Here is a 24,692-nt window from a genome sequence, read left to right on the forward strand (position 1 = left end):
ATTGGCACCACGATCTTTGCGATCGGTTCTGCTGTTGGGGGTGTTAAAAAGGCACACGATCGAAGCAAACGTGCGTGTGATATGTAGCACATTTCTTTCCAATTCTGCTATCGGATGCAAGTTGAAGCAACTTTTTGAATTGAATCCATACAAAAAAGGATCCTGGATTTGTTTATTACGGTGCGCGTATGGTGCTGCACCTGTCCGTCCAGAATCTGGTGGCTTGTTGGCTGGGCAAGCCGGTATCATGACGCCGAGCGACCGGCACTGCCTTGGAATGAGTTCGGCTCGGTAGGCTCATGTCCTTTGGTCGAGGGCATTCCGTGCATTTGTCGCGTCAGAGTGGTAGCGCGGCAGCAACAAAGACAAGCTAATCTCTTCTCCGGGTGTGGACTGTTATGCTAAGTTCTTCTTCTTATTATTGTTATTGTTGGCGTAATAGCCTACGCGATCATGCCGGCCATTTCAGGACTTGAGTACCACGTAGCCGGATAGTCAGCGCTTGCTACGGCGGACGGTTCATACGCGGTTAGAACCCATGACGGGCATGCTGTTAAGATGTGCGGAATGATGGTGGTGCCGCGGGACGGCTCCTATCCAGCGGGCAACTTGCATACTGCCACACTGTCTTCTGCCCGATGCATACGCTGCAGGCAGGGGGAAGGATGCTCCTCCACAAAAAAAACACCGTCATGAACCAGCGGCGGATCTAACGGTAGGCGGACTAGGCGGTCGCTGAAGATCTCTAGTCTATAGTATGCCGTATGTCTACAAGTGGACAGAGGCCTCGTAAATAAAACAACAACAACAACAAGTGGACAGAGTATTAGCGACAAGGGCCCCTGGAAAGATGGTCGTTGGGGCCCCGTGGCTGGAAAACCATTTGCACCGCTCTCCCCCTCCCCATGCCGGCAACAATTTTAGGGCGTGTGACCGATGATCGTAGGGGTCCCTTGGCGACCCCCCCCCCCTCCGCGCCGTCGATTTAAGTATAATGTTCAATCTCCCAACAGGTGTGTGCCAGTACCCCCTCCTCCCGGTCATCAGTTACCATTTACATGGACCTCAACTCGGCCTTTCGCCACTGTCATAAACACCTTCCTGTTTTGACCGATGGATCATAATATTCCGGAAGAAAGCACATTTGGCTAAAGTGCATACACACGCACGCATATCTGTGTAATCTAAACCATACGAAAGCAAAAGCTTAGTGTAAGAAAGTTATGCTTAATGCTTAGCACATTCAGTTCGATGGCAGGCCCCAGGAACTGCCAGTGAACTTTCCAGTATACCGGTTTCACAATCAGCTTGCGTTCTAGATGCCGGCGGAACGGAAAGCTGATGAAAATCAGCGCCAGGCTGAACGTGATCATGCGAATTAGGGTTCTGCGCGTTGCACAGCAAACCCTCCAACGTGAGCTAGCGATTCCTTGGTCATTTTTACGTGGCAGCGATTGAACTCATTGCGCTTTTTCGGTTTGATTTGTAAAAATGCAACTTTACCGGCGCAATGTTTATTCACGGCTTTTTAAGCGCCACAGCAACTCATGAGCATTGTCCACACGCGAGAAAGAGATAGCGCTATGGAGAGAAAAGGCACGGACGACGGCTGATAGCGATTGGCCGTCTGACGCACCAACACATCGATACCTGTAAGAGCGCTCTCAGGCGAGGGGTATGAGGCGGAGCCAGGGACGGGTAGCTCGACGAGCTGCTCGACAAATTTGCCGTTGGAGAGAAAAGGAAGGCATGATAAAATTCTCAGAACGCCATAACGCCTTCCGTCGCTTTGCGCAGCGGGGTTGGTAGTACGCTCTTTTAGTACATATTGCATTCAACTCAAATTCAAAGCTCTAGATGGCTAAAACGCAATTATCTACATTTAGGCGCTTAACCACTAAGCTCAGATTACAATACAATGGGGCGGTACGCAGTACAGTCGTCAACTCGTACGACTTAAGAACATGCACGTCGAAGGTTTAAGCCTCATACGGACCGTTCCCCCGTGACAAGGACTGACTATTCGACGGCGTGGTACTGAATAAGCCTTCAAAGCCTGTATGGACTGACGACATGTAAGAAGTGCATTGAGTGTAGGCAATCTTGTGATATCTTGAAGGCTTTTCACAATGTTCAAACAAAAAAATGACCATACATCTGTGCATTCCAGTCAGTTTTGTAAGAACAGATAGTAAACAAATATATATGTTCATGCTTAATATTATTTAACACTGTCATTGATTATGTCAAAGAGATAATTTGAATACGTTTTCACTTTCATGTTAACACTAATAGTAATAAAAATCGATACACATTTCAAAACCCATAAATTCAAAATCCATATTTCGTGAAATGTATGTAATCTTTACTTAATGAAAACGTAAAAGCATGCGGAGTTAAACAAAAAATTAAGAAAAATAGTATTACAGGTATCCAATGAAAAACTAATTCAATTATATATCATGCAGTTTATTAAAATCGTAATAGATGAATAAAAATGCACAGCATGTTTAAAAACATAAAAATGGAATTCGTAAAATACGCTTTGATCTGCAAAAACACTTTAAAGATACGATGCGTTCAGTTATAAAAAAATACATACCATGCTCGTTAAGCAAGCAAAGAAGATAAAATTAATTCAACTAATTTCGGCCATGAAGGAAAGAAAAGAATATTAACATGTTTATGAAATCCCATTTGCTGTTTATTTGCTATCAACAGTTAACACACCCTTATAACCCGCGGCAGAAAACATAACGAACATCAATCGGAAACTCAATCGTTGCTGCAGCAACATACCCACCATACAGAAAACCGAGCTCGGCTAAGCAGACACCGCACGGTTCAATTAGCTGAAAAAGCTGCCTTGAACATTCCCTGAACGGTAGGATTATGCACCGAAAAGATGAAGGGTGCCGGGGCAATCATTTGATTAGCAAACGAAAATAATTATTCATCATCGTTATCGTGATTATTCGCAGCGGCCCACCAGCCGTGGAAGGGGCAACGGTAAATTAACGTACCGGGTGCAAATGGGGAAGCACGCGCACCATTTGGTACTTTGTCTGAGTCTGTGTGTGGTTTTCTCTCTTTGTTTTTCACACTTTCTGTTCGCTGGTTTTTAGTGTGCTTTTTCCCATTGACACTTATGTCGGAGATTGTAATTGTTTTGCCGACATGATTCAATCTGCACCTACCACCGCGGAGTCGTATTCACACAATACGAACACAATTACATCGTAATTTAATTTGATACGAAAAGACACGAGATCTACTTCGCTCGATGCAGCCCATTCCTGGCAAACGTAGGAAATTCAGACACACGCGAGTTCAACATCATTAGGCTAGACTGAAAGGGGGTCGCACGAGGGTAACAACACAATAACACAATAGCCAGCAGACGTATTTAAGAGGCAGTTATCAACAGCGTCCTCGTTATTTTATTATTTACATGCGGCGGCATCTTCCCTGCACTTTTCGCTCTCCTGCCGGCAGACTTACGCACCTAATATCATACAAACTAATGCAATTATGCAATACTGGTTGTGTGAGGGTGTAAAATGTGAAACATGTGTAAGGTGTGAGATGTTGACGGGCTCATCTTCGCTGCGGCGTCAGCGTCATCGTCCCCGGAAAGGCACCTGATTTGCATTCAATCAATTTTCTCCGGTGTATGATGGTTGCAACGCCGATTGATCGAATGGACCCGGCTAGCGCTCGCTTTGAGATTCCTAGTAGTAGTGGCTATCATCGTAGTGTCCGTAGTATCCATCGTAGTCACCGTAGTGGACGGCCGGAGCGTGCTCGGTGTAGTGACCCGTCTTGGCTACGTGAACTGCAAGCAAGATTATAATAGGGAAATGATTAGCGGAATTAGATAGAGGGCAATTGAAAATTGGCAAAGAGCAGTACCGCAGAGCTCCTATTAAAAGGAAAGGTGCTTCCCGCATTCAAGGACTTTTCACATCCAGTTTGCGTTTTCCACGCTAAAAACGATTTGACATTTACCAAACCGATCGCTTCTGCCTTCCAGCTTCTGCCACCGTAACCGTAACTGGTCGCTCATCAACTGACCGTCGGTGGACGAGTCACGTTCGTGATCTAGATCGACAGCAGCTAACAGGTAGCCGAAAGCGAAACGAATATCGTACAACCCTACCCGCCTCGAGCCAGATCGTGTTGTCACGGATCCGCACGCTTCGGGCAAACATCGATCCAGCCGTGTTGAGCCATGCCAACCTGAAGCACGACGCGTTCACTCACGCGTCATCGTTCGTTTTGGCGTCCCAAGCCCTGGCCAAGGGGTTGTGGAGAGACGGCACAAAACAAACTCGTTTGTCACAAAGGTAAACAAAATGTCAGTCGGTGCCATTACAATCGACGATTGTGTGATGGACCGTTCCATCGCTTGCTGCTTGACTGTTGCCCATCCGTTAATTATATCGTTATGCAAAGCAGCATAATCGCACATTCTTACGGCATCTACCGGCCACTGGCGATAGAGATCTATGCTCCACGAAGAAGAAATTGGCAACTAATGGGTTCGTCGCTTAAAAATGACATTTTGTTGAAGTCGTTTGATTTGCTGTAGATATTTCCGCTTCAAATCTGTTTCCCCGTGCGGTGGAATAGCTTACCGTCTATTTTTAATCGATATTTCTTTAGGCAAACTAACTGCTCAGCCGTCGATCGTGAATCTCGTCAGCTCTTCCTCTGTTTGAAAAATTTATTCCATTTAAAAAAAACAAGCTCGACAAGTGACTCTTGCGGCGATCACGACAACCTCTCCGGCACTGTCCACTGGTTTGCCTCAATGCCTCAGAATGCCACCAGCAAACGATCCTTCTGCAGGGGGCAAATAAAAAAACCAATACCAATCTCATTATGTTCAAGTGCTCGTGTGGCGGTTGGTAGAGTGTGTAATTAACCTTTACCAGAATCATCCGGCCTGTTTACAAGCGGTTACATGCAAATTAACCGAACCCTACGCACGAGTGACAGGCGAGCATTAGCGCGCCAAAGAATATAGGGCTCCGAGGGTGGTTGTACGCTAGCATAGGAACGGTTCCAGCACACAATGTTGCATTGTTTCGGCTGCCATTCGGTTAAGCGGCTAAGGGGCGATTCAAATCTCAAGAACAGCCGTTTGTTTTCCGCAGGTGTGCGAAAACCTCACACGCCGGTGCGTCTGTCGCATCCGCCAGTCTGTCCAGCGCCTGTCCTTGACCTGATTTTTGTCAATCTACTTGTGTGTGTGTGTGTGTGTGTGTGTGTGTATGTGTGTGTGTGTGTGTGTGTGTGTGTGTGTGTGTGTGTGTGTATGTGTGTGTGTGTGTGTGTGTGGGAGCGAAACCATCACTAATGACGGTGCGTTGCGTGTGGTGTTTGCTGGGGGAGAAGCATATTCAAATTGGGAGTGTCCCGGTTTGGTTTGCATCCGATGTGCAACGGATGTGCCCGACGGACAAAAGAAGGGCAATTCGAGCAATAGATTTATGATATGACAAATTGCACCTCCGGCCTCGAGATGGTTTTGTGTGCTGGGTTAAATAGGGAGGGAATATTAGCGGCGCTTCAAATTACTGCACTGTTAGCCTGAAGGCTTATTTAATTGCTTAATTTGGGATGCTACTGGTGCTATCAACCTCATCGTTTTATTATTGAACAATCTTCTCTAAGTTCATGGTTAAATGAAAGCATTTGCAATGGTTTTGAGTTGCTTCGATTTCGAATCATTATGAACCTGAACGTTACGATGTATCAGTATGACCTACTTTCCAAATCTTTAAAATAAATCGAATGTTTAGCTCCCATTAAATGTGTCTCCTGTTTCGCAACCTTTTCTCTGATTCCCTTCGGCAAATCAGGAAATCCGGAAGTCACAAGGAAGTGAAAGGACTATGGCCACTCTCGATCGCCAAACTTATGTCACGCGATTGATCGAATTTGTTCGAAAGTGCGACCTTACCTCATCTCCAACGACATTACGCTACCCCCCTCAGCAAACCAGTCTAACTGGATGTACAACATATCGGTGCGGCAGCTTTAAAAAAAATAGCCCACCAAATCTTCGATCGCACACATCGGTGCGATCGGTCCGGAAACAAAAGCTCTCCCGCAGCAACATACGAAACGGTTTTCGCACTAAAATTTCCCTCACAATTAACAAATCGAGATCGTGCTGTAAACGCGTCGATGAAAAGCATCCCCGAACCGGTTCAATACCAGTAATGTTACATAAAAATGTGAGCTTGGGTGTTGTTTACTTCAAATAAAGGACTCCTGCGTCATCCGGCAGCATCACACACACACACACACACACACACACACACACACACACACACACACACACACACACAGCATCACACACACACACACACACAGCCCCATCATCGGCAGTTATGAGTGCTTTTGGTGGTGGTTTACAATTGCCCGCAACATTTGTAAGTCGTCCGGCGCTTCATTATGCGGAGTTTTGTTGTGTGGCCTAGTTTATCGGTACGAAACACGTGCGGCGCCAATGTATTCTCCATTGGTAGCTGTTGAGATTGGACGCTCTTCAATGACCATTTGGTTGGGCATCTTCGTCGACTGAGGCATGAATGTTTCCGAGTGTTCTTCTCCGAGTGGATTCTTGGAGTGGAGGAGTGTATTCTACTTACGGAGTGGCTCGTGAGCGTAGACGACCTTCTGTACGACGGGAGCGGCCGGCACGTGGTGGACGGCCTTCACCGCCGGGACGACGTGCTTGACGACGGGGGCGTGAGCGTGGACGAGCGGGGCCGTCTTCGACACTACCGCGTTGAATCCGTTGATCGGATCGGCGGTGTAGTCCACGGTGCGCACGGAACCGTCCGGCTCGACCAGGGAGTATTGTCCTGTTGGATGGAAGGGTAAGACAGAATTGGAGATTTTGGTTAATGTGCGATTAAAATTGTCAATGTTGTATGAACTTTCTATTATCTTATTTATAAAAATGTATCCTAATCAATCGACTTGATCATTTTTTTCTGATTTTCTATCAAAAAGCCTTAAGAGTGAAACATGAGCAAAAGTATAACAAAATTTAAAATAATTCAATCAATGTAATCCCTTACCATACCTTAACAACACAATTTGCACTGCAGCTTGCTGAAGAAACGGCAGCAAATCAAACATGAATACAACCCCTGGCGTGCGTAAAAAACGCGATAATATTCAACGGCTCATCTCCTCCACACACCCCCGCAGCAGGAGGCATATCTTAATCTTCGATCGTGCTGATCGCACGTCTTCAGATAACTACCGCTCACGGCACCGTTTCGGTTGGCCCCGTCACAAACGAAGCGGCTAATTTTGCATACGCACGCCACATTATGCTGAATCTTCACCAGGTGGGACCAATTTGCCGCTCACGTGCCGTGCCACCCGGTGAGCAGGCTCAACCGTTCAAAAAAAAAACCCACAATGTGTAAATTAATTACCAGTATTGTTGTTGAGAGTTGTTTCCCACAGGAGAGAAGACGGAGCTGGACTCCACCCTTTAAGCAGACTCTTTTTGTGGTTTTTGGCACACAGAAACACACCCCAAGGCACGCACAATTATTATGCAATGATTTCTTTTTTCTTTCCCCAGCAATTTTTTCACAGACCAATTGAACAGTTTTGCGCTTCATTTGCACAATTTTGCACACTTTTCACGCGCTTCTGTATGCACTGCCGCAAAAAAGGTGAAATTATGGTTCATTACCATGCCAAATGAGTGTGTTTTGGGGAGGGCGGTGAAATTCGGCCCCCAATGCGAGATGCAGTTGGCGGGCATTTCTTTGAACGGTTGGAAAACTCTGCCAATCATCCGACCGATCTCGTTGAAAAGATCACAAAAATAGCCTGGAAAGTGACCTACCCAACCGAGGTCACATAAATACTGCCAATCATCTTTGCTTCTTTCCTTTCAGCTTTGCAGACTCAACTGTAAACCGTACGATGTGAATGGATGTATCGAAACGGCCACACATATGAATGAAAAAGGGTTCTCTCAGCAAGGGTGCATCAATCGGTTCGTTTGTGTAGAAGGTATTGTTTGTCTCATTTGTTAGCACCATTACACCCGCTCGCACCTCCTGCTCCCGTACACTCCTTGTAAAACAAAACACCAAATGGTGCAATCGTGCGAAAACTGCAACCATTATGCGACCGTAAAGGCCCACAAGACCCACATGGCCACATAATGCGCCACAGCTTCTCGTCGGACGTGTGACGGAATGTGTGAAATATGGAACTGGAACACGATGCCATCAGCGAGCAGAAAGCACAGGAACCTGCACGGAGGCTGGGAGCTTTTACATCTGCTTTTTGTCGTAAGACATCCATGACAACAAGCTGTCACTGATACCGTCCCGTAGGGGGAGCGAAAAATGGTGCAACTTATGCCATCCAGATATGTATCGAAAATGCATACATGCAATTGTCTTTTGGGGTGCTTTGTTTTATGGATCATTCATTCTGGTGCCAGTCAAGTGATCTCGTTCTGTCGCAAGCGGTGCGATTCTCGGTGCGGGGTGACTTATGGCAATCACTTACCTTTGACGACGTCTCCGTCACGAGTTTCGTGCTGCGACTTCACATCGCCGGTGCTGTGGTCGGCCACACCGTAGTTGAACGCGTACTTGGGATGATCCTGCAAAACACGAGAGTGTTGTTGTTGTGGCATGAGTGAGCTGTACCAAAAACTACTAGACCTTGGTGTGATTTTAGAGTGCTTTGAAGGGCTTTGTTTTTCATGTTTCTTCAATGTTTCCCTAGGATTGACCGAGCAATGCCGAGAATTCGAGAGTTACAAAATCAAGAAACGAAATGTTGTATAAGCGTTATATTTAAATTCAATAGTGCTGCTAGAATTATCTTAGCTTTTATTTTGCTTTCAATTGTTGTATTCCCCTATTCTATTTTTGTTCCTCGAAATGTATTGTTGATGAAATAATGTTGTAGGGAAGACGTTGAGAGAAGAGGGAAGAGACGTTGTTTTTTTTTTTTCAAAAAAAAATGCTAAAATACTCGAAATTTCATTAAATCGTCTCATTTTTATGATTTCTAAACTAAACATGGTATCATGCAAAAATACTTGAGCGAATCTTTTCGAACTCTTCTTCCCAAATGTCCACAAAAGAATTGTTTGCTTTTGGTCATTCAATCACAAACAGTCACAGTGTTTACGGCATTATCACACTCTCCGAGTCATTGTTTCGTTCACACCAAATATCAACATTGCTTCGATACTACGGCACATCTCCTGTTGCTTAACACTTTCAGGAATTTATTTCCCTCCCTGTACGTTCTACACAAACAAGTGGAAGCATTCTCACATAATAATCAACAGCGTATCCCGGGCGGGCCAGAGCGCTGCTTCCGAACATGGCCAAAGCCAGCAGCAGTGTAGCACAGACGCGAGCAACCATTTTTTCAAACAATTTTACGTTTTTACGGCAACTTTTCACAACACAAACTTGGCTTGCAATACTGCACTGGGATGAGCACTTGGACTTGGAGCGAATGGCTGATCTATGCTGAGCGTGGCTTGACGAGACACTGTACGGTTGCTGGTTGGTAATTTTGGTTTTATATAGTCTTGCGGTACTGCAATCGATGGACGCCACCGACGCTGTCGACGCGATCCCCTTCCAAAAGCACCAGCGGACCACCTCCACACCTTCAAACGCGGAACGCTGCCGCACCGACCGTGTGCATGTGGAACTGGGGAGACATGAGAGGGGCACGAGCTGACAGTGGCATTGTCTAGTGGCGGTAGTTTTCAACGCGAGATGGAACAAGGTGGCGGGGCCCAATAGCCGGACGCCACAAGGGATGAGGACGCTTTCGCGGCGTTTTTCTCCGACGGCGTAGACAACAAGGATGGCATCAAGATGAGTGGCTGGGAGCGGTTGTCCCACGCGATGGTTTAAGATTTCGCTCAAAGTGGTGCAGTAGCTTATATGGTCAGAAATTAAATGCATTTCAAAATGTCAATTATAATCCTTTTCAAACATCAAATTAATACATTCAATAAAAAAATTATAAAAAATCAACTATTTTATAGTAAACTTAGTTCTCGTGTTGAAAAAATATGTTAATATCAATAACCTCTATCAAATCAATTATATTCCTTGTGTTTCTTTGCACTAAATATCGCGCAAATCTTGGGTTATGTTTCTATCTAACTATCTCGTGTTGAACTCTCACGCATAAAGCTCTTATTAGGAAATAAATTATTCTATAAGAAAAGGAACGAAGAATTTGTTTAAGATAAATGTACTAATTCAAATCATCTAATCGTGAACTGCAACAAATTCAGTTTTGTTGATAGTTTTAAGAAAAATTTCGTAATTAATCAACAAATCAAATTAATAAATTGTAAATCTCTACGTTTTCCCTTTTCCATTCAACTCGATCTCTATTTAAGGCTGTTTACAGAGCATTCTGAGAGTAACATTGCCAATAATATGAGTATATGAGCATTGCTATAGTCATAATCTAAACCCTTCATGGTGGGTCTTATCTTTCAAAACATTTTTTAAATACCCAAATATTGAAAATATGGGAAACAATAAAATTGCAACCGATTTTTTCTTTTCAGTTTCATACAAAATATCAATCACCTTCCATCCCTATTGTATCGAACACAAAATTTGTCAACAATCGAAATGACAAATCACAAAAATTGCGAAGGAATCATTTCGCCGTGGCACACTTTCCGAAAATGCTACCCGAGCTACCGCGGGAGCACCGCCAGCTCGTCATCTGCAACATTGGCGGTCACCCTTCCCCTCCAATACACCAAAAAAAAAACCCGGTGTCCAAATTTTCCCAAAAATGACTTACAATTTTTCGGCTCATCACATCGCGGCTCGCTGGCGCTTAAAAATGGCAGCGCGGCTCTAATCAAGTGCCCGATTGGGTAGGCGGTCGTAGAGGGACATTACCGCGCGTTCCAGGTCGCGCCAGTCCCATGGACATGGACATTAGGTCACCTGAGATCGAGACGCGGCGCAACGATCGTGGTCGCGATCGTGATTAATTGCCGGGCCACCAGCCAGTCGTGATGGATTTCTTACTCCCGGCATTACATCGCAGAAGGGTCAGCAGTATCGAGCAGCTCGATCTGTAAAGAACCGATCTTTGCTGATTGAACGCGAGCAAAACAACGGGGAGGGGGCGGTATGATGATTTACATTTTAAGTTCAAGACCATAACTAGGTAGCCCGGTTGGTTTATTTTTTCGGCCAGTGTTGTAACCGGCGTGACGATGGCTGATGGAACCGAACTGGCCAATCCGTCAAACCGTGGTGAGAATGTTTAGGTTTTTTTCTATTATTTTTCTTCCCCATCAATGTCACATTTGCCTACCTAACACGTCACTTGGCTGAAAGACACCCAGGTTCCAATCTTCGAGCGGTTCCTCGGGGCGGTCAGCAATCTGTGTGATCCAAATTGTAGCTCCGTTGTCCGCACGCAAATAAGAATGAACCTCGCAACCTCTCCACCCGCTGTGGGCGTTGCATTATTTTGAAACAATCAACAATCGCTCCCAAATTAGCGGTTGATGAAAATTGAATCATAAGAAGGCAAAAGAGGTGTGTACCGGCTGACACCTTCGCCGGCACACGAGCATTGTGGCGCTTGCGGTGCGGTTAACAGACTATCTCGCCCTATGATTACGATCACAGTGGAGCATTGGGCGTTGTTGGTGGCATAATGATACAACTCCACAATGGACCTTCGCCCCCGGGTGGACAGATAACGATGATGACAATTTTGCGGGACTACTGTTTAAATGTGCCATTTTCGAAGCTAATGGGTGGGTTGGGATCTTTTCTCGGAGAAAGAGATCACAGAGAAACAGAATGGAATGGCTTCTGTAGCAAACGCTTCAAAAAAAGGATTGGTTTCATGCTCCCCGCATCAAAAAAGAAATCCTTGATGCCAACTGGGCGTATGTGCGCTTGCGTGCAGAAATTCAATTGAAGGTTAAACCTTTCCAATCCTCACGGGTGTAGCGACGATTCTCTCGGCACATTCATCATTCATAACTTCATCTTCTACGCGATTCTACGCAGTCCGTTTTGTCTCTCTTTCATTCATCATTCTGCACAGGGAACGGATCTCATCGCAGTACTTTGCATGTGATGTGCCAAAGAAGCATACCAAAAAAAAAAGAGCCGCCCGAACCTCTAACGTCATCGCGCCTGGCGTCTTTCCCAGCCTCACAGGGTTTGGCGGGCGGCCAGCAGCAACACAATCCGACAAGCTCAATCCGTTGACGCACTGCAAAGAGCGCACGAAACGCACTTTGCGGGGAAGGGAAAAATACACAATAGAAGCGTCTGCGCAAACAAAACACCGTTCTTCCTTTGCGAGCCACCGTTTTTCCCCCGAGTCGCTTGGTTTCCCTGGCAAGCGGCCACGAAGATTGTGCTGGGGCTCGGCTTGGTTAGTGCATGCTAATTAACACCCTAAGAAGAAGGGCAGCAGGGTGCGGGGAGCAGGGTGGCATGTCCGACGCGACGCCAACGTTCAAGGCAGAACACGTTCACAGCTGTGTGTATGATGCGGTTTCACGAGCGAGTTTTCACAGGCCACCACGAAGGGGCGCGCTCGCGCGCACACGATTTCGTGGCTTTCGGGGTGGAAAATTAAACGACCCCCAAATCGCGATCAGCGATGGGAGAATTTCAGTGCGAGTGATATAAAACCCGACCACCCCGAGTGCAATTACCCGGAGAAGAAAGGAATGGAACAGTACCACCGGTGGTACGGAAAATCCTTGGATTTCCGTCCACCGTCCGCTGGTATCTTGCCTGCCCAGCCCTGCCCACACCAAGGTTCTGAGAGCTTTCATGCTTGTTTGTCGTTTGGATGGTGGTTGGTTTTTGCTTGCTCCTCCATCTTTTTTTTTTGTATTTTTCAAGAGCGGAAATGGTAATCAGCAACAGGTTAGGTACGGTCAAACGTTAAATCCAACGCTCAACAGCTCAATCCACAGTAAAATGCGCAACCATGCCGGATGCGGATCTAGCCAGGGACGCCGGGCGTGCTTGCCATGTCGCGGTGCAAACACTGCCCATCGGTTAAAGGTTATTTGTGGCAGCAATTTCGAGCAGCAATTTGTTTTTAGAACGGGCGCGGACGCTGCACAAACGCGATTGCTTGGAAGGTGTGGAATCGTTTGCCCGCAATCATTTGTGTGACCAAATGCTTCTCGCAACCCGTGCCCTTTGCTGTTTGGCGGCGACCGTTTTGGGTACGATATGATCGAATCAAATGCAAAGCATTTTTGGTTTGTAGAAAATTCAGGGCTATCGGAAGCTCCTAATGAAGAGCCAGGAAGTCGCAAACGAGACAATTTGTCTGTCAAATAGTGTTACTGTCCAATAGGGAGCTGTCATAAAGGCTTGATTTGAGAGATTCTGCCTCACCTTAAATTCAAAACTATTATACAATTAAGTGACTTTTTTACAATCCAACCCTTCAGCAAAGTGTTTTTTATTGTATCGCTTCATTTATTCGGTATTTGGGACACATTTGCAACTTTTCTTTTTCCTTCTTTCCTCAAAATGATCACCTCAGATGCCTCGTAACCTCTTGCTCCAAAGGAAATACAAATGATTGCTCTCATCCACCGAGCAGTAGGAATTTTCGCCGTTTGGGTCACCACACCGAGCCAGCGAGACATTCCTTGATCGAAAACGACGCAAATGGATGCACATAACGAGCAATAAACGTAGCAGGTCGGGGCAACAATTATGTTTATGGCCCGGTCTGCCGCCATCCCAGTGCACCCGATTTCGAAAATGCACCAATCACACTTTTCAATTCACGAGAGCACGAGAGCAAAGGCTAATAATCAAAAGGGAACTTTAAAGGGCCCCACTTTGGGGAAATATTTCAAACACACACAGGCAGAGGTCGAAATGATGTGCTTCGTGAGCTGTGTGCCACCCCCTTCCGTACTGCATCCCGCACACCCGCACCCTGGCTGGTGTGGTGTAAGATCACACAAAGACAACCCATTGTTATCGCCACCGAATTGCAGCGCGAGTGCAGTTTTCCGACATTACTCATAATTCCCGTGGCATTGACAAATGTTTCGGTCGCACCACCGTGTACGTGCCCGTGCACGGTTGCTCTACTTTTCCATCCCAGAGCACTTGCCAGCAGTGGGTTTGTCTCCCACACACAAACAAACCTGACCGATTTTCAAACCATCGGTGCATCGGTCTACTTGTCGACGGCGTCGCCCGGGTCAGCGCGACGTCAGTTGCCCAACCTGTGCGGGTCGACCACCTTACCGACCAGGCGCAGAAGGTTTTCGCCGCATGGGGTACCAATTAAACATTGGAAAGAAGCGAACAGAAAAGCAAAAAAAAGGCAACAAGCACCGAAACTGCTTCAATTCCTCCCACAACACCGTCGCGGCTCGGTAATGAGAGGGAAAATTTTTACGACACAATCGCTTCGACGACACTCTAACGCCGCCCTGTGGGGTGGGGGAGAGGGGCATAGAATTATGCAACGGCAGCTGCACACACACACACAGTCGGTGCGCGGTGGTCAGTGTCCGGTCGGATTGTCTGGTCGTAAAAAAGGACCACTTAATTTCAAGAGCAACTATCCGACGCCGACCTACGAACTCGGGCGGCCTGTTCCAAGCGTGGTCGAATTGGGTCGATCGGCGAAAATGGTTTAGCTTTTCGCGCCTGGACCGCGATGGGGGCGTTTGTGTGCCAGGGCCCGGATGAGGTGTTTAATTGACTGTTCGCGTTGACACGTGATTGAGCTGTTTCTGCGGAGGATTATCTGAATTCCAGAGCAGAGGTGCAAAGGACGTTGCCACGCGTTTTGCTTTTAATGGTTTAGTGGTTGTTTTTATTGTCGTTTTGAAGAGTTGATTACCTTCATCTTTCTAATGATTCATGAAATATGGCGATACAAGTTCAAAGAAAACCGAATTAGAATTTATTGTTGTAAGTTATAAAAATCCTTAGTCCTTTTCATTCTTTTTAAAATAAGTTCAATTTGTTAGAAATGTATCTTTACATCATTCTGTTTTGTGTTTGTTTGTATCATTATTAGTTTCATTAATTGATATGTACGTTTTTCTTTCTTATCTTTTGATTTTTTTCATCTTTCTTCATCTCACTTCTAGAATTACAGGTTCTTGTTTAATCCATCTTTTACCTATTTATTTATTTACAGTTTTAGCTTACATTAGAACTACAACACAGAACAATAACATTTAAATTCACAATGTACGTTTGATTCTAACAACGAAATTATTGCTTTACCTAAGCCAAGGATTACGAAAGCTAACATAAATCCAATCGTAAATCTTGCAATTAGCTATTGGTAGCATTGCCCCCTCCGCCACGCCACACCATTGCCATTATTACCAGCCCGAAATGATTGTGAGAACGGAACAAACGAGTGGCTTGAATGCTCGAAAGGATGAGGGCATGTGTACCGTTGACACCCGCCACAACGCCAGACTTGCGGCTAATTCCTTCCAATGCCATCGCTTCGCTTTCGAGCGATTACTGCTCCAGTAACATTTGCTCGCCGCGCCGATCTCTTCACCAGCGATTCTACGCCACGAACCACATTGCCAGCAACTGTGTACTTGCACCCTTCATCAAGGTTTTGGTTCTTCTTGCTTGGGTTTTTTTTTATTCGTTGCTTACGAGCGAGAGGGAGTTGAATTTAGAGCACCGGGAGGGGAGGGCAAAGTTCATGAACACGCGAGCTCTCCGCGATGTGTGTTTGTTGGGAATTTCGTGCTACCAGTTGGAAGGCATCGTGGCATGCTTTATTGTTTTTGCAACCGATCATCCCGGCGTCTCGGTGCATGCATTCATCGTCACCATTCCTTTTTTATTTAATGTATTACCCTAACGCCCGGTCTTTTAGTCCCGGTAATTACTGCAGCAACGAAGCAGCTTTTATGACAGCAAACTGTCATAAGCTCATCTGCATCTCTGCTTGCGCGAGAAGGGGAAAGTTTAGTGTCCGAGACGGTAGCTCAGACTGGCGTCCGCACTGGAAGGATGACTTCGAGTCGAAACATTAACGGTGCCAGCTGATGCACCCTCGGCCAGTGGAACAATTACCCGCTTTGCGCAATCGATCTCGCTTGCGGTGGAAAGTAGGCAACGGATTCAGCCAAAGTCCGGCTACGGCATATGTGAGGAAAGCATTTGAAAACGCTGTCAGCTGGGATAGTCTTTTGAGCACGGATGCAGACAAATACATTGTTATAAAAATAAGACGCATTGAAGAGAATCATTTTTTATCCAAATTAGTTGTATTGGTAGTTCTTGCTAATTGATATTATTCAGCTTCAAGCTTCAGCAGGCAGTAACATTGCTCGATCGCGACTAATTGCGACAAGTTTTTCTTTCCAGTATGTCTAGCTGCTGGATTGTGCAAGCATGGACAAACCTCCCATTAAGCTTCCCAAGCAAGCACGCATGCTGTATCGGCCAGTTCTATTAATGTCCTCGAACTACAGACACATCGGTTCAAGAGTGTGCATTCCGCTGTGGAGAGGAGAAATAAAAACCACTCAATGGATTGTCTCAAAAAATCATCATTGAATATAGACACACAGACACTGAAATACACATACAAACATGCTAAGCCATCTAGAAGCTTGGGTTCGTGCATCGCTTTTTCCTCGCGTATTGTATTGTCTCACGTTGACAAAACTTGCACGTGGCGAGTTTTTCGGATTCGGATTTGCAACATGTTAATTATGAGGTTGCGCAGCGAAGCGCAAAACGATCGAAGCTACCTTGCCGCCACGTTTTATGATGGTTGCTTGTTCATTGGTCGGACCGTTGAAGGTTGCGCGTTTGGGAAGGATTGTTTGACGTGTGCTTTCTTGCAATGAACTTCATAGATGAGCCACGTGAGACACAATGGTTGCAATGTGTTTCATTTGGATGCTTTATGTTTGCTTAGGCAAGTAGAAATCATTGTTAGATAAGTTTAAAATTGGAATACAACTGTCTGGCTGACTTTCGACGCTTTATGGACAAGCACATCAACTTACAAATATAACGTTAAGTACCTTTACGGCCATCATTAGGTCCCGTCTACTCTCTTAAACCGTAAGCAATTTGTTTAAATAATCAGCCACATACATACGATATCATTATTCAACATCATAAAATTCCAAACTCAATTAAAACTATTACAACTAATCAACAAACTTACGCTCACCCAAAAAAAATCAACAAACATTGCCGCTATCTTCGCATCTACAACTCCAGTTACGTATCGCACGGCATCGCATCAAACTACGCTTTCCAGCAGCACTGACGCGCACACGCCTAACCAGCTGTGGCGCTACAATTTGTTCCTGAAACATAGTCACCCACTGCCCCAATGGAAAGAAAAATCGACCGCACAACCAGTACCAGGCAAATGAAGTGAAGATCGGGTGGACCGGGTGGTATCATCCGACTGGCGAGATCGGGCCAGTGACATAAGCCAAGCTGTCCCGGCTTGCCGACACGAGCGGCATAATCCATTTATCGACGGATAGGACGACTTCTTTCTCGCTTACCAATCTTCATCAATCGATTGCAGCTACTTGCCCGATTGTGTGTTTGTGTGTGTGTGTATCGATTTCTTTTATTAGATTCGTTCCCGCATCGCGCGCCTTTCGACACCTTCGCACCGACTGCTGCAACCCATTTTTCCACCTGCTCCGAGATGGCTGTGAATGGTTTCTTAATCGTAATAGATCCATCAACCCAATTTCCATACCCAGGAGCCCGTACAAAAACTACCCGGGTGAAAAGCCGGGCAATATGATCTGCTGGCCGCGTTCGGGATTGACGCTTGGGTTCCAGTTATTATTTAATCAACCGCCGCTCTCACTGTTTGTCCCGTGAAGATTCACCGATAGGGTGGGCTTGCGTCTATTTTGTTGCAAAAAAAAATCGAGGATAAACACAAATCTATCTCAGGAGGGGGACAATTTGCATTACACGCTGCACATGGTGCGATCGTACGCTTGCCAGTGTGCCCCCCCCCCCTTGTGAGTGTGAAAAGCAATCCCGTCTTGGTGGAAAGTGTTTTTGGTCCATAATCGTTGTTAGAGCCGGGCAGGAGAAACAAAAAAAACCACCTGCCAACTTACGGCTTAGACCATTAAGCTACTCCAGGGTGTGATAGTTAAAGCTCAGCTTTACGATTGCTTTAGCAAATGAAGATGATCAATTAGAGAGCGACGGTGTCTCGACCCGTTGGGCCAGTCTAGAAAGAAAACGAAAAAAACATGTTTTCATTTGCACCTCGTTCAAAACGCATAAATCCCAGCCAACCACCACCAAAAGGTGTGCCTTTTTTAAGTGTACTACCCCATTTTGTTGCGTGAATTCCACGCTTGGGATCGATTGTGGCTGCTGCTGCTGCTGCTGGCGCTCGCTTTGATAATGATCGTCCCAGGTGCTTCTTCAAGATAAGATCATTTCGATGCTAAAAAGCCATGTTCAAGTGAACCAACCTGGGTCTCCGTTTGTTTTACTAGCCCTTCTCAAACAATACTTCACGCGATGAGGCAAGAAAGGCGATATTATTTAAGCCACTTAGCTGCTAACTAATCTTTGTCGTTGGCTAGCTGGCTGGCTCTCTCGCCAGTACCATCGCTTGCAAATCGGCCGAAGCTTGAGGGTTGGCTGAAAACTAGAAACACAGGAGAGGAATCAACCAACAACAACAACAAACAGTTCACTCTCGCTCGCTGAAGATAAGCTTCAGCAAACATGTCAAGCGGCGAAACACAGCTTGCGCAAAGCCATTCAATCCAGCAGTCGGTTAACCGTTGTGAATTATTCGCAACACTGAGCGGATCGTGCGACCGAAGCGGAAGAGACCGTGGCAAAGTGTCTTATTATTCCACTGCTCACTTCTTTCGTTCTCCCCAAATCGCGCAGGAGGATACAAAGCAAAAACGACACAGCAGAAATGTACCCAAAATCTTAAGCAAACGACCTTCCCTTTCAAAGAACGACACAACCACAACAGTCGGCATAATTAAAAATGTTACAATATAACCTTATCAACCCGTTCGTTTGCACGGTCGATTGCGTTTTAAATCAATGTGTGTGGCAGTTAGTAACGGGCGGCGGGTGCTTTACCGACCAGAACTTAATCGAACCCGGCCCCGGCGGCTAACTCAATCAAGCGCAACGAATGTGATGGGACATGGGCGGTGACTGCTAATGGGCAATGTTTTAGCGGCTTTTTTTGCGAAAGCTGCTGATTTGTTCCGTTGTTAGGTGAACTGGTATGCAGAATGTTCGATTGAAACACTAATTAGACGTTTACCAGACGGGTTTGCGATAGTCACAAGTGGTTTAAGAATGAGAAGGAGTAGTGACCATTCGTTTGTAGCGGAAGTAGCAAAGGAATGAGAACTGTCGCTTTATGCAGTTATGTCGTGTTTAATTGGAGCGCTTCGATTAAATTATTTGAAGAACGTTTTATTTACTGTTGGGTTGTATGAAACCAATAAACAGCAATATAATTTATTATCGCTCGCTAATCGTTGATGCCATCACGACTAACGAAGTACCATTTCATCGTATAAAGCGCCTAAATGTATACTATCAGTTCTACGCTAACGAAGCGTTACTGAAGCGTTTTTTTATTTTTGTTTTGTTTCAAAGATGGATGAATGGAAATATGTTTTGCATTTCAACTTTTGTTTGCTGATTTCTTTGTAAAAAAAAGTGAATTATCCACTTGTAAAACCTTTGAATTCAGCCCAATTGAACCCAAATTCCGTCTTAAATTTAGCATACACGTAATGTTTCTTATATAAATCTTGTATAAATCTTATACTAGTCTTAAAAACTAAAGCTTATAAAACAAAACGTAAATAAACCATATTCCCTAGTTTAGGAACCATTCACTCAACCTTATATCAAATAAAATGAGCCTATATTAGACAGGATTAGTAAATAAAGATCTTTGAGTAATATCCTAAGGACAGCAGATTCTTCTTCTTCTTCTTTGGCACAACAACCGTTGTCGGTCAAGGCTTGCCTGTACTCACTAGTGAAGTGAGCTTGGCTTTCAGTGACTTATTGTTACCGTAGCAAGATAGTCAGTCCTAAGTACGGGGGCACAGTCTATTCGGGTCTTGAACCCATGACGGGCATGTTGTTAAGTCGTACGAGTTGATGGCTGTACCACCAGATCGGCCCAAGGACAGCAGATATTCCCAAATATTTTGAACTCACCAAAAATAAAACTTGAGACCAACTCTGAGAGTCCCGAAACGAAATAATTTTAAAACAAAAGCCTGTTAAAATAGTTTCAAGAAGTACAACTAGGAAGTCAGATACTTCTTTCAATAATTTGTAATAGTATTCCACATTTCATCGAGCTGTACTATTTTTTATTTTATTTTTCCATAGTATTTTCCATCCAGAAATGTGCCAGAACTATTTTTAGATAGTCTTAGATATCAGACTAGCTTGCTTTATGGTTTAATAAGTCCTTTTACCTAGTGACTTGGCTATTTTATGTAAATACATGTCGTATAGTTTCGCCAAAACCATGTCGATGATTACTTTTGTTGAATTTTTTTAGTAGTACATAGTTATAGTTTCATATATAAAAGAATAGAAACAAGCGTTAAAAATGTTATTGAACCAATTAAACAACTTCTCTTCCAAAAAATATTCCGGAGCAACTGTATTCAGCAAATAGCATAGTAGTTTGCACACTACCAAATGTCATCAACTAACACTACACCAACAACAAAGGTTTCATCGTACATTTGAGTTTTATTCTTCATTTTAAATTAATATCATCGTCGGTATTCATTCCATTTCTGTACAAATAGACATTCTCCGCCAGGTGCAGCACGTGCTGCCCGCTAACAAAGAACGCCATGGTGAAGAAAAGCCAAAAACCCCATTCCACCGGCTCGGTATGATACGAACAGTACATATTGAGTATTACGATCGTCAAGCTCACTGTATCGCCATGCTATGGTTGAGGTGAGGTGAAAAGAGCGAAGATGCAAAGCAAAGCTTACCATCGAATGGAAAATACCCCGTTTCGATGAAAGAAATCTATCAAAGCGGTATCGGAGGTGAAATGCGGAACTAGTTCGAAAGCCAAATCGGTACATTTCACCGCCAGCACACCGATGCTAAAAAAAATCTACACAGTTCATGCAAAACTTAAAATCGTCGTCGCCGAGTTTCACCAAGCGGCCTCAACGCACCGCAGACGACACATAAAGCGAGAGCTCGATGATCATGAACTATATACAGGCACACGATCTGGTGGAGTGATTTTCCGGGCTGGTATTCTTCCGTAAGCGGTGGCCGTTTTGAAGGATAGTAGGTGATGATGGATCGCTAAAGCTACGCTCCCGGGCAGGGCGGCCCGAGCAAGGATATTCCAGAGCGGAAGGATGGATACAGCTACGATAGGGAGGATGAAATAAATATCCACACTGTTGGCAGTGAAGTCAGGCACAGGCAGGTATGGGGAGCACCCGGGCCACGTAGAGTCCTCCCTGGGAGTGGGCAGCTTTAGTTTAGACGCGGTCGATTTTCATCGAGCGAAGCGAGGGTAGCGCTTAGTGGTAGTAAGCCAGAGGGGCGGCGGCCTTGCCGTGATACTCGACGGTTCCGTGAGCCGGAGCATAGGCGTGCGAGGCGTAGACGGCCGGGGCAGCGTGGCTAGCGTACACAGCCGGGGCAGCGTGGCTGGCGTACACAGCTGGGGCAGCGTGCGAGACGACGGTCTTGGCGACGACAGCCGGGGCGGCGTAGACGGCCGGGGCAGCATGGGAAGCATAGACGGCCGGGGCGGCGTGCGAGGCGTAGACGGCCGGGGCGGCGTGGGCAACGACGGCCGGGGCGGCATGGGCCACAACGGTCTTGGCGTGGACAGACGGGGCCGACTTGCTGACGACGGCGTTGAATCCGTTCACATCATCGGCGGTGTAGTCGACGGTGCGCACGGAACCGTCCGGCTCGACGAGGGAGTACTGGCCCTTCACGACATCACCGTCGCGGCTCTCGACCTGCGACTTGACATCTCCGGTCAAACTATCGTGAACACCATAGTTGTAGGAGTATTTGGGGTGAGCCTGCAAAGAAGCGCAACCGGAAACGAATGGTTAATGATCGGTCCGAACGGTGTCCTTCACGGTGCGCATGGGCTACGGTTTCCGTTGCAAACCATTCCACCGTAACCATGTAGCAGCAGCTACCGATGGGTGAGGTGTGACTAACATATTCACTTATTAGCATATTATCTTTGGGATGGAAATTGAGATGCGTTGGTTATCGAGCGCGATCAAATTTCGGTAGCATTTGCTGCTAAATTTAACGATCGTGCCTTTCAAGAAAGATCGAAAGATATATTTAAACGACCCATTAGTAAGCGATCGTATGGCGATCAATAAAAATGTAACACTCGCTTTTAACCATCAGGCAAGCTTCGATGACCTCTTGGCACCGGCAGCCATCTGATCGTTATCGGGGTGAATTTTCACCCACCTTTGCTAATGCATCGATCAAATGGATTGATCAACTAGATAGAAAACGCGATCACGGTCACTTGGTTACGCATTTGTGCCTGAATTGGTTGCAGTAGGCGCACTTGGACGTTCAGCGACGCCGCCAAAAGGGGCAGATGAGTGGTCAAGAGATGCAACCATTAATTAGGAATCGTTTTGATGTCACCTTTTAAAGGATTTGTTTTGCATTGGCGTTAAGCTGTGTTGTTGTGTGAGACTACAACTACATGGCTGAAAGTTTTGTTTGAATGCTAGCAACCCTTTTTGCTTGTATTAATGAAGTACAACCTGCTTTTCAATAAGCTCAAGTGTTTTCTTTTTGTAAAACTTTGAGAATTATTTGGAATTTTAACAAAACACTTCAAGCGAAACGAACCTTCAAATTCTACTAATCAAGATTCCGTTAAAAAAATTCAAGGAGCTTTTTTAAGAGGTTATGTTATACTATAACTATAACCACTTTTTCACAAAAAACTATTAATTTTTCAAGAAATATTCAACACAGTAATTTAATCTTTACTCAAAAATAAGTAAGATTTTGCCAAGCAAAAATCGAGACACTAATCCAAAACATTCTGATTATCCTTAAAATTCACACCGTCTGTCACAATCACTGTTTTGCAGAGTTGCCCTAATAACGAATTACTCACGTAGTAGTCTCCCTGGTATTCAGTGGCGAGCGGGACCACACCGGCGGCGGCAACTCCGAGCACAGCCAGGCACACAAGCGACTGCAATTGGTAAGGAGACGAGAACATGGTGGAGAGATTAGAACACTTCAAGACTCTTCCTACAGGACACTTTGCTGGCACCGAGAACAACAGCTGCTTGGTTGGTTAGAAGAAGCGCCCAAAGCGTTCTCCCCCCGCAAAGCTGCACCACAATGAAACTCACTTTGAAGAAAGCCATTTTAGATTGGGTTGTTAGGTTGTTTTTAGCAAGCTTTGCTTTGCAACTAGGACGAGTTCTGAACTGCGAATGATATCTAACTGATTTGTGCTGACCGCTTTTATAGTCAACTCCACCCGTGCGTTGGTACGCGCGCTTTCTGCCGGGCCGATGTCCGTGGGGCTTCGGGTAGTGGATTTTGTTGTTGTTCCTCGAGTCCTCCGTTTTGCCGCCGTCACCACCGTCGTCACCGATTCCTCAATCCAATCGACAAACTTCCCTTTCACTCTCAACGGTTCGCTAGCGCCGTTTCATTCGCCTTCTCTAAACCTTTTGCTTAACGTGCGAACCGAGCCACAAGCTCTTCAAACCTTGCGTTCTTGCCGGCACAATCGTACGGCACCGTTGATCTTAGCAGGAGATTCGAAGAAACAAGAGTAAGAGAAGGAGAGAAAGAGAGAGCGCGCGTCACTTGATCGTCACATCGCCGAAGGAGATAGAGCAATGCGCGTGAGAGTAAGAGAGCTTGTCTAGTAATCGTAATAGTGTCCAACATGCCCAGATGCTGCACGGTGCTCCGAACCGACGAAGGAAGCTAAACCGAAACACTACCGCGTATGCAGCTGGAGGGTGTAACAAACGGAGTTTGAAGGGAGGGAGAAGGCAGTGTCATACGAGATACCGTTGACGTGTGACGTCAGGTCGGCTGATGCGAAAGGGGTTGAACAACGAAAAGCAGCAGAAGGGAGCAAAGCGGCCCATTATTTTACCACTCAATCGATCATTACACGATCGGACTCGTACAAACGAGGTGGACGGCTTGGGAGGGGCAGGCTGGACATTTTTACTGCACACCCTCTTGCACGCTCGCTTTCGGACGCAGTGCCGGATGCGTTTTGCGGTGTTCGTGGAGTTTGACTGAAAGAACAAACAAACGATCGAACCAAAAAGAAGCAACAACTACAATAGCAACAACAAAAAATCACGCACCAACAAAGCATTCTTGCGAACGAACCATGAAATGAGATGTAGTCCGGTCCCGCGTGTGGTCTTGGCGGGGTCTGTCAGCCCTAAAACCCGATCCATATCCTCATTTGTCCGATGGGAATGATTTGATTTTTATTAACCCCGCTCGGCTCGGCTCGACCGACGAAGTGCCAGCTGGCCAACCATTCCACGCGCTCGCCGAGTGAAGGTCGCGCTGTGGTCCAGGGTG

At 45.7% G+C, this 24,692-nt stretch overlaps 2 protein-coding genes across 2 annotated transcripts; both read right to left on the reverse strand.

Annotated features, from left to right (window-relative positions):
- Window positions 1–3,403: 3,403 nt before the first annotated feature.
- Window positions 3,404–9,569, reverse strand: LOC121593120 (larval cuticle protein A2B). The gene is made up of 4 exons (XM_041915214.1): window positions 9,345–9,569; window positions 8,563–8,659; window positions 6,663–6,878; window positions 3,404–3,835 (listed from the first exon to the last, which is right to left on the reverse strand). The coding sequence occupies exons 1-4, from the start codon at window positions 9,435–9,437 to the stop codon at window positions 3,732–3,734; spliced, it is 510 nt and encodes a 169-aa protein (XP_041771148.1). The 5' UTR covers window positions 9,438–9,569; the 3' UTR covers window positions 3,404–3,731.
- An 11,245-nt stretch (window positions 9,570–20,814) lies between these two features.
- Window positions 20,815–23,592, reverse strand: LOC121593119 (cuticle protein 8). The gene is made up of 3 exons (XM_041915212.1): window positions 23,483–23,592; window positions 23,239–23,319; window positions 20,815–22,156 (listed from the first exon to the last, which is right to left on the reverse strand). Exons 1-3 carry the CDS (start codon window positions 23,495–23,497, stop codon window positions 21,641–21,643), a joined length of 612 nt encoding a protein of 203 aa, XP_041771146.1. The 5' UTR covers window positions 23,498–23,592; the 3' UTR covers window positions 20,815–21,640.
- Between the last annotated feature and the right edge of the window lie 1,100 nt (window positions 23,593–24,692).

The sequence above is a fragment of the Anopheles merus genome, chromosome 2L, assembly GCF_017562075.2.
Source record: "Anopheles merus strain MAF chromosome 2L, AmerM5.1, whole genome shotgun sequence".
Lineage (NCBI taxonomy): Eukaryota > Metazoa > Arthropoda > Insecta > Diptera > Culicidae > Anopheles > Anopheles merus.

Excerpts from the sequence above, each read along its gene's own strand:
- LOC121593120 (XM_041915214.1), bottom strand. The coding sequence starts at position 9,437 with ATGGTTGCTCGCGTCTGTGCTACACTGCTGCTGGCTTTGGCCATGTTC. Across the intron at positions 8,660-9,344 it reads GATACGCTGTTGATTATTAT|GATCATCCCAAGTACGCGTT; the intron begins GTGAGAATGCTT and ends CGTGTTTTGCAG. Across the intron at positions 3,836-6,662 it reads CTACGCTCACGAGCCACTCC|TTCACGTAGCCAAGACGGGT; the intron begins GTAAGTAGAATA and ends TCTTGCTTGCAG.
- LOC121593119 (XM_041915212.1), bottom strand. Across the intron at positions 22,157-23,238 it reads AATACCAGGGAGACTACTAC|GCTCACCCCAAATACTCCTA; the intron begins GTGAGTAATTCG and ends GCTTCTTTGCAG.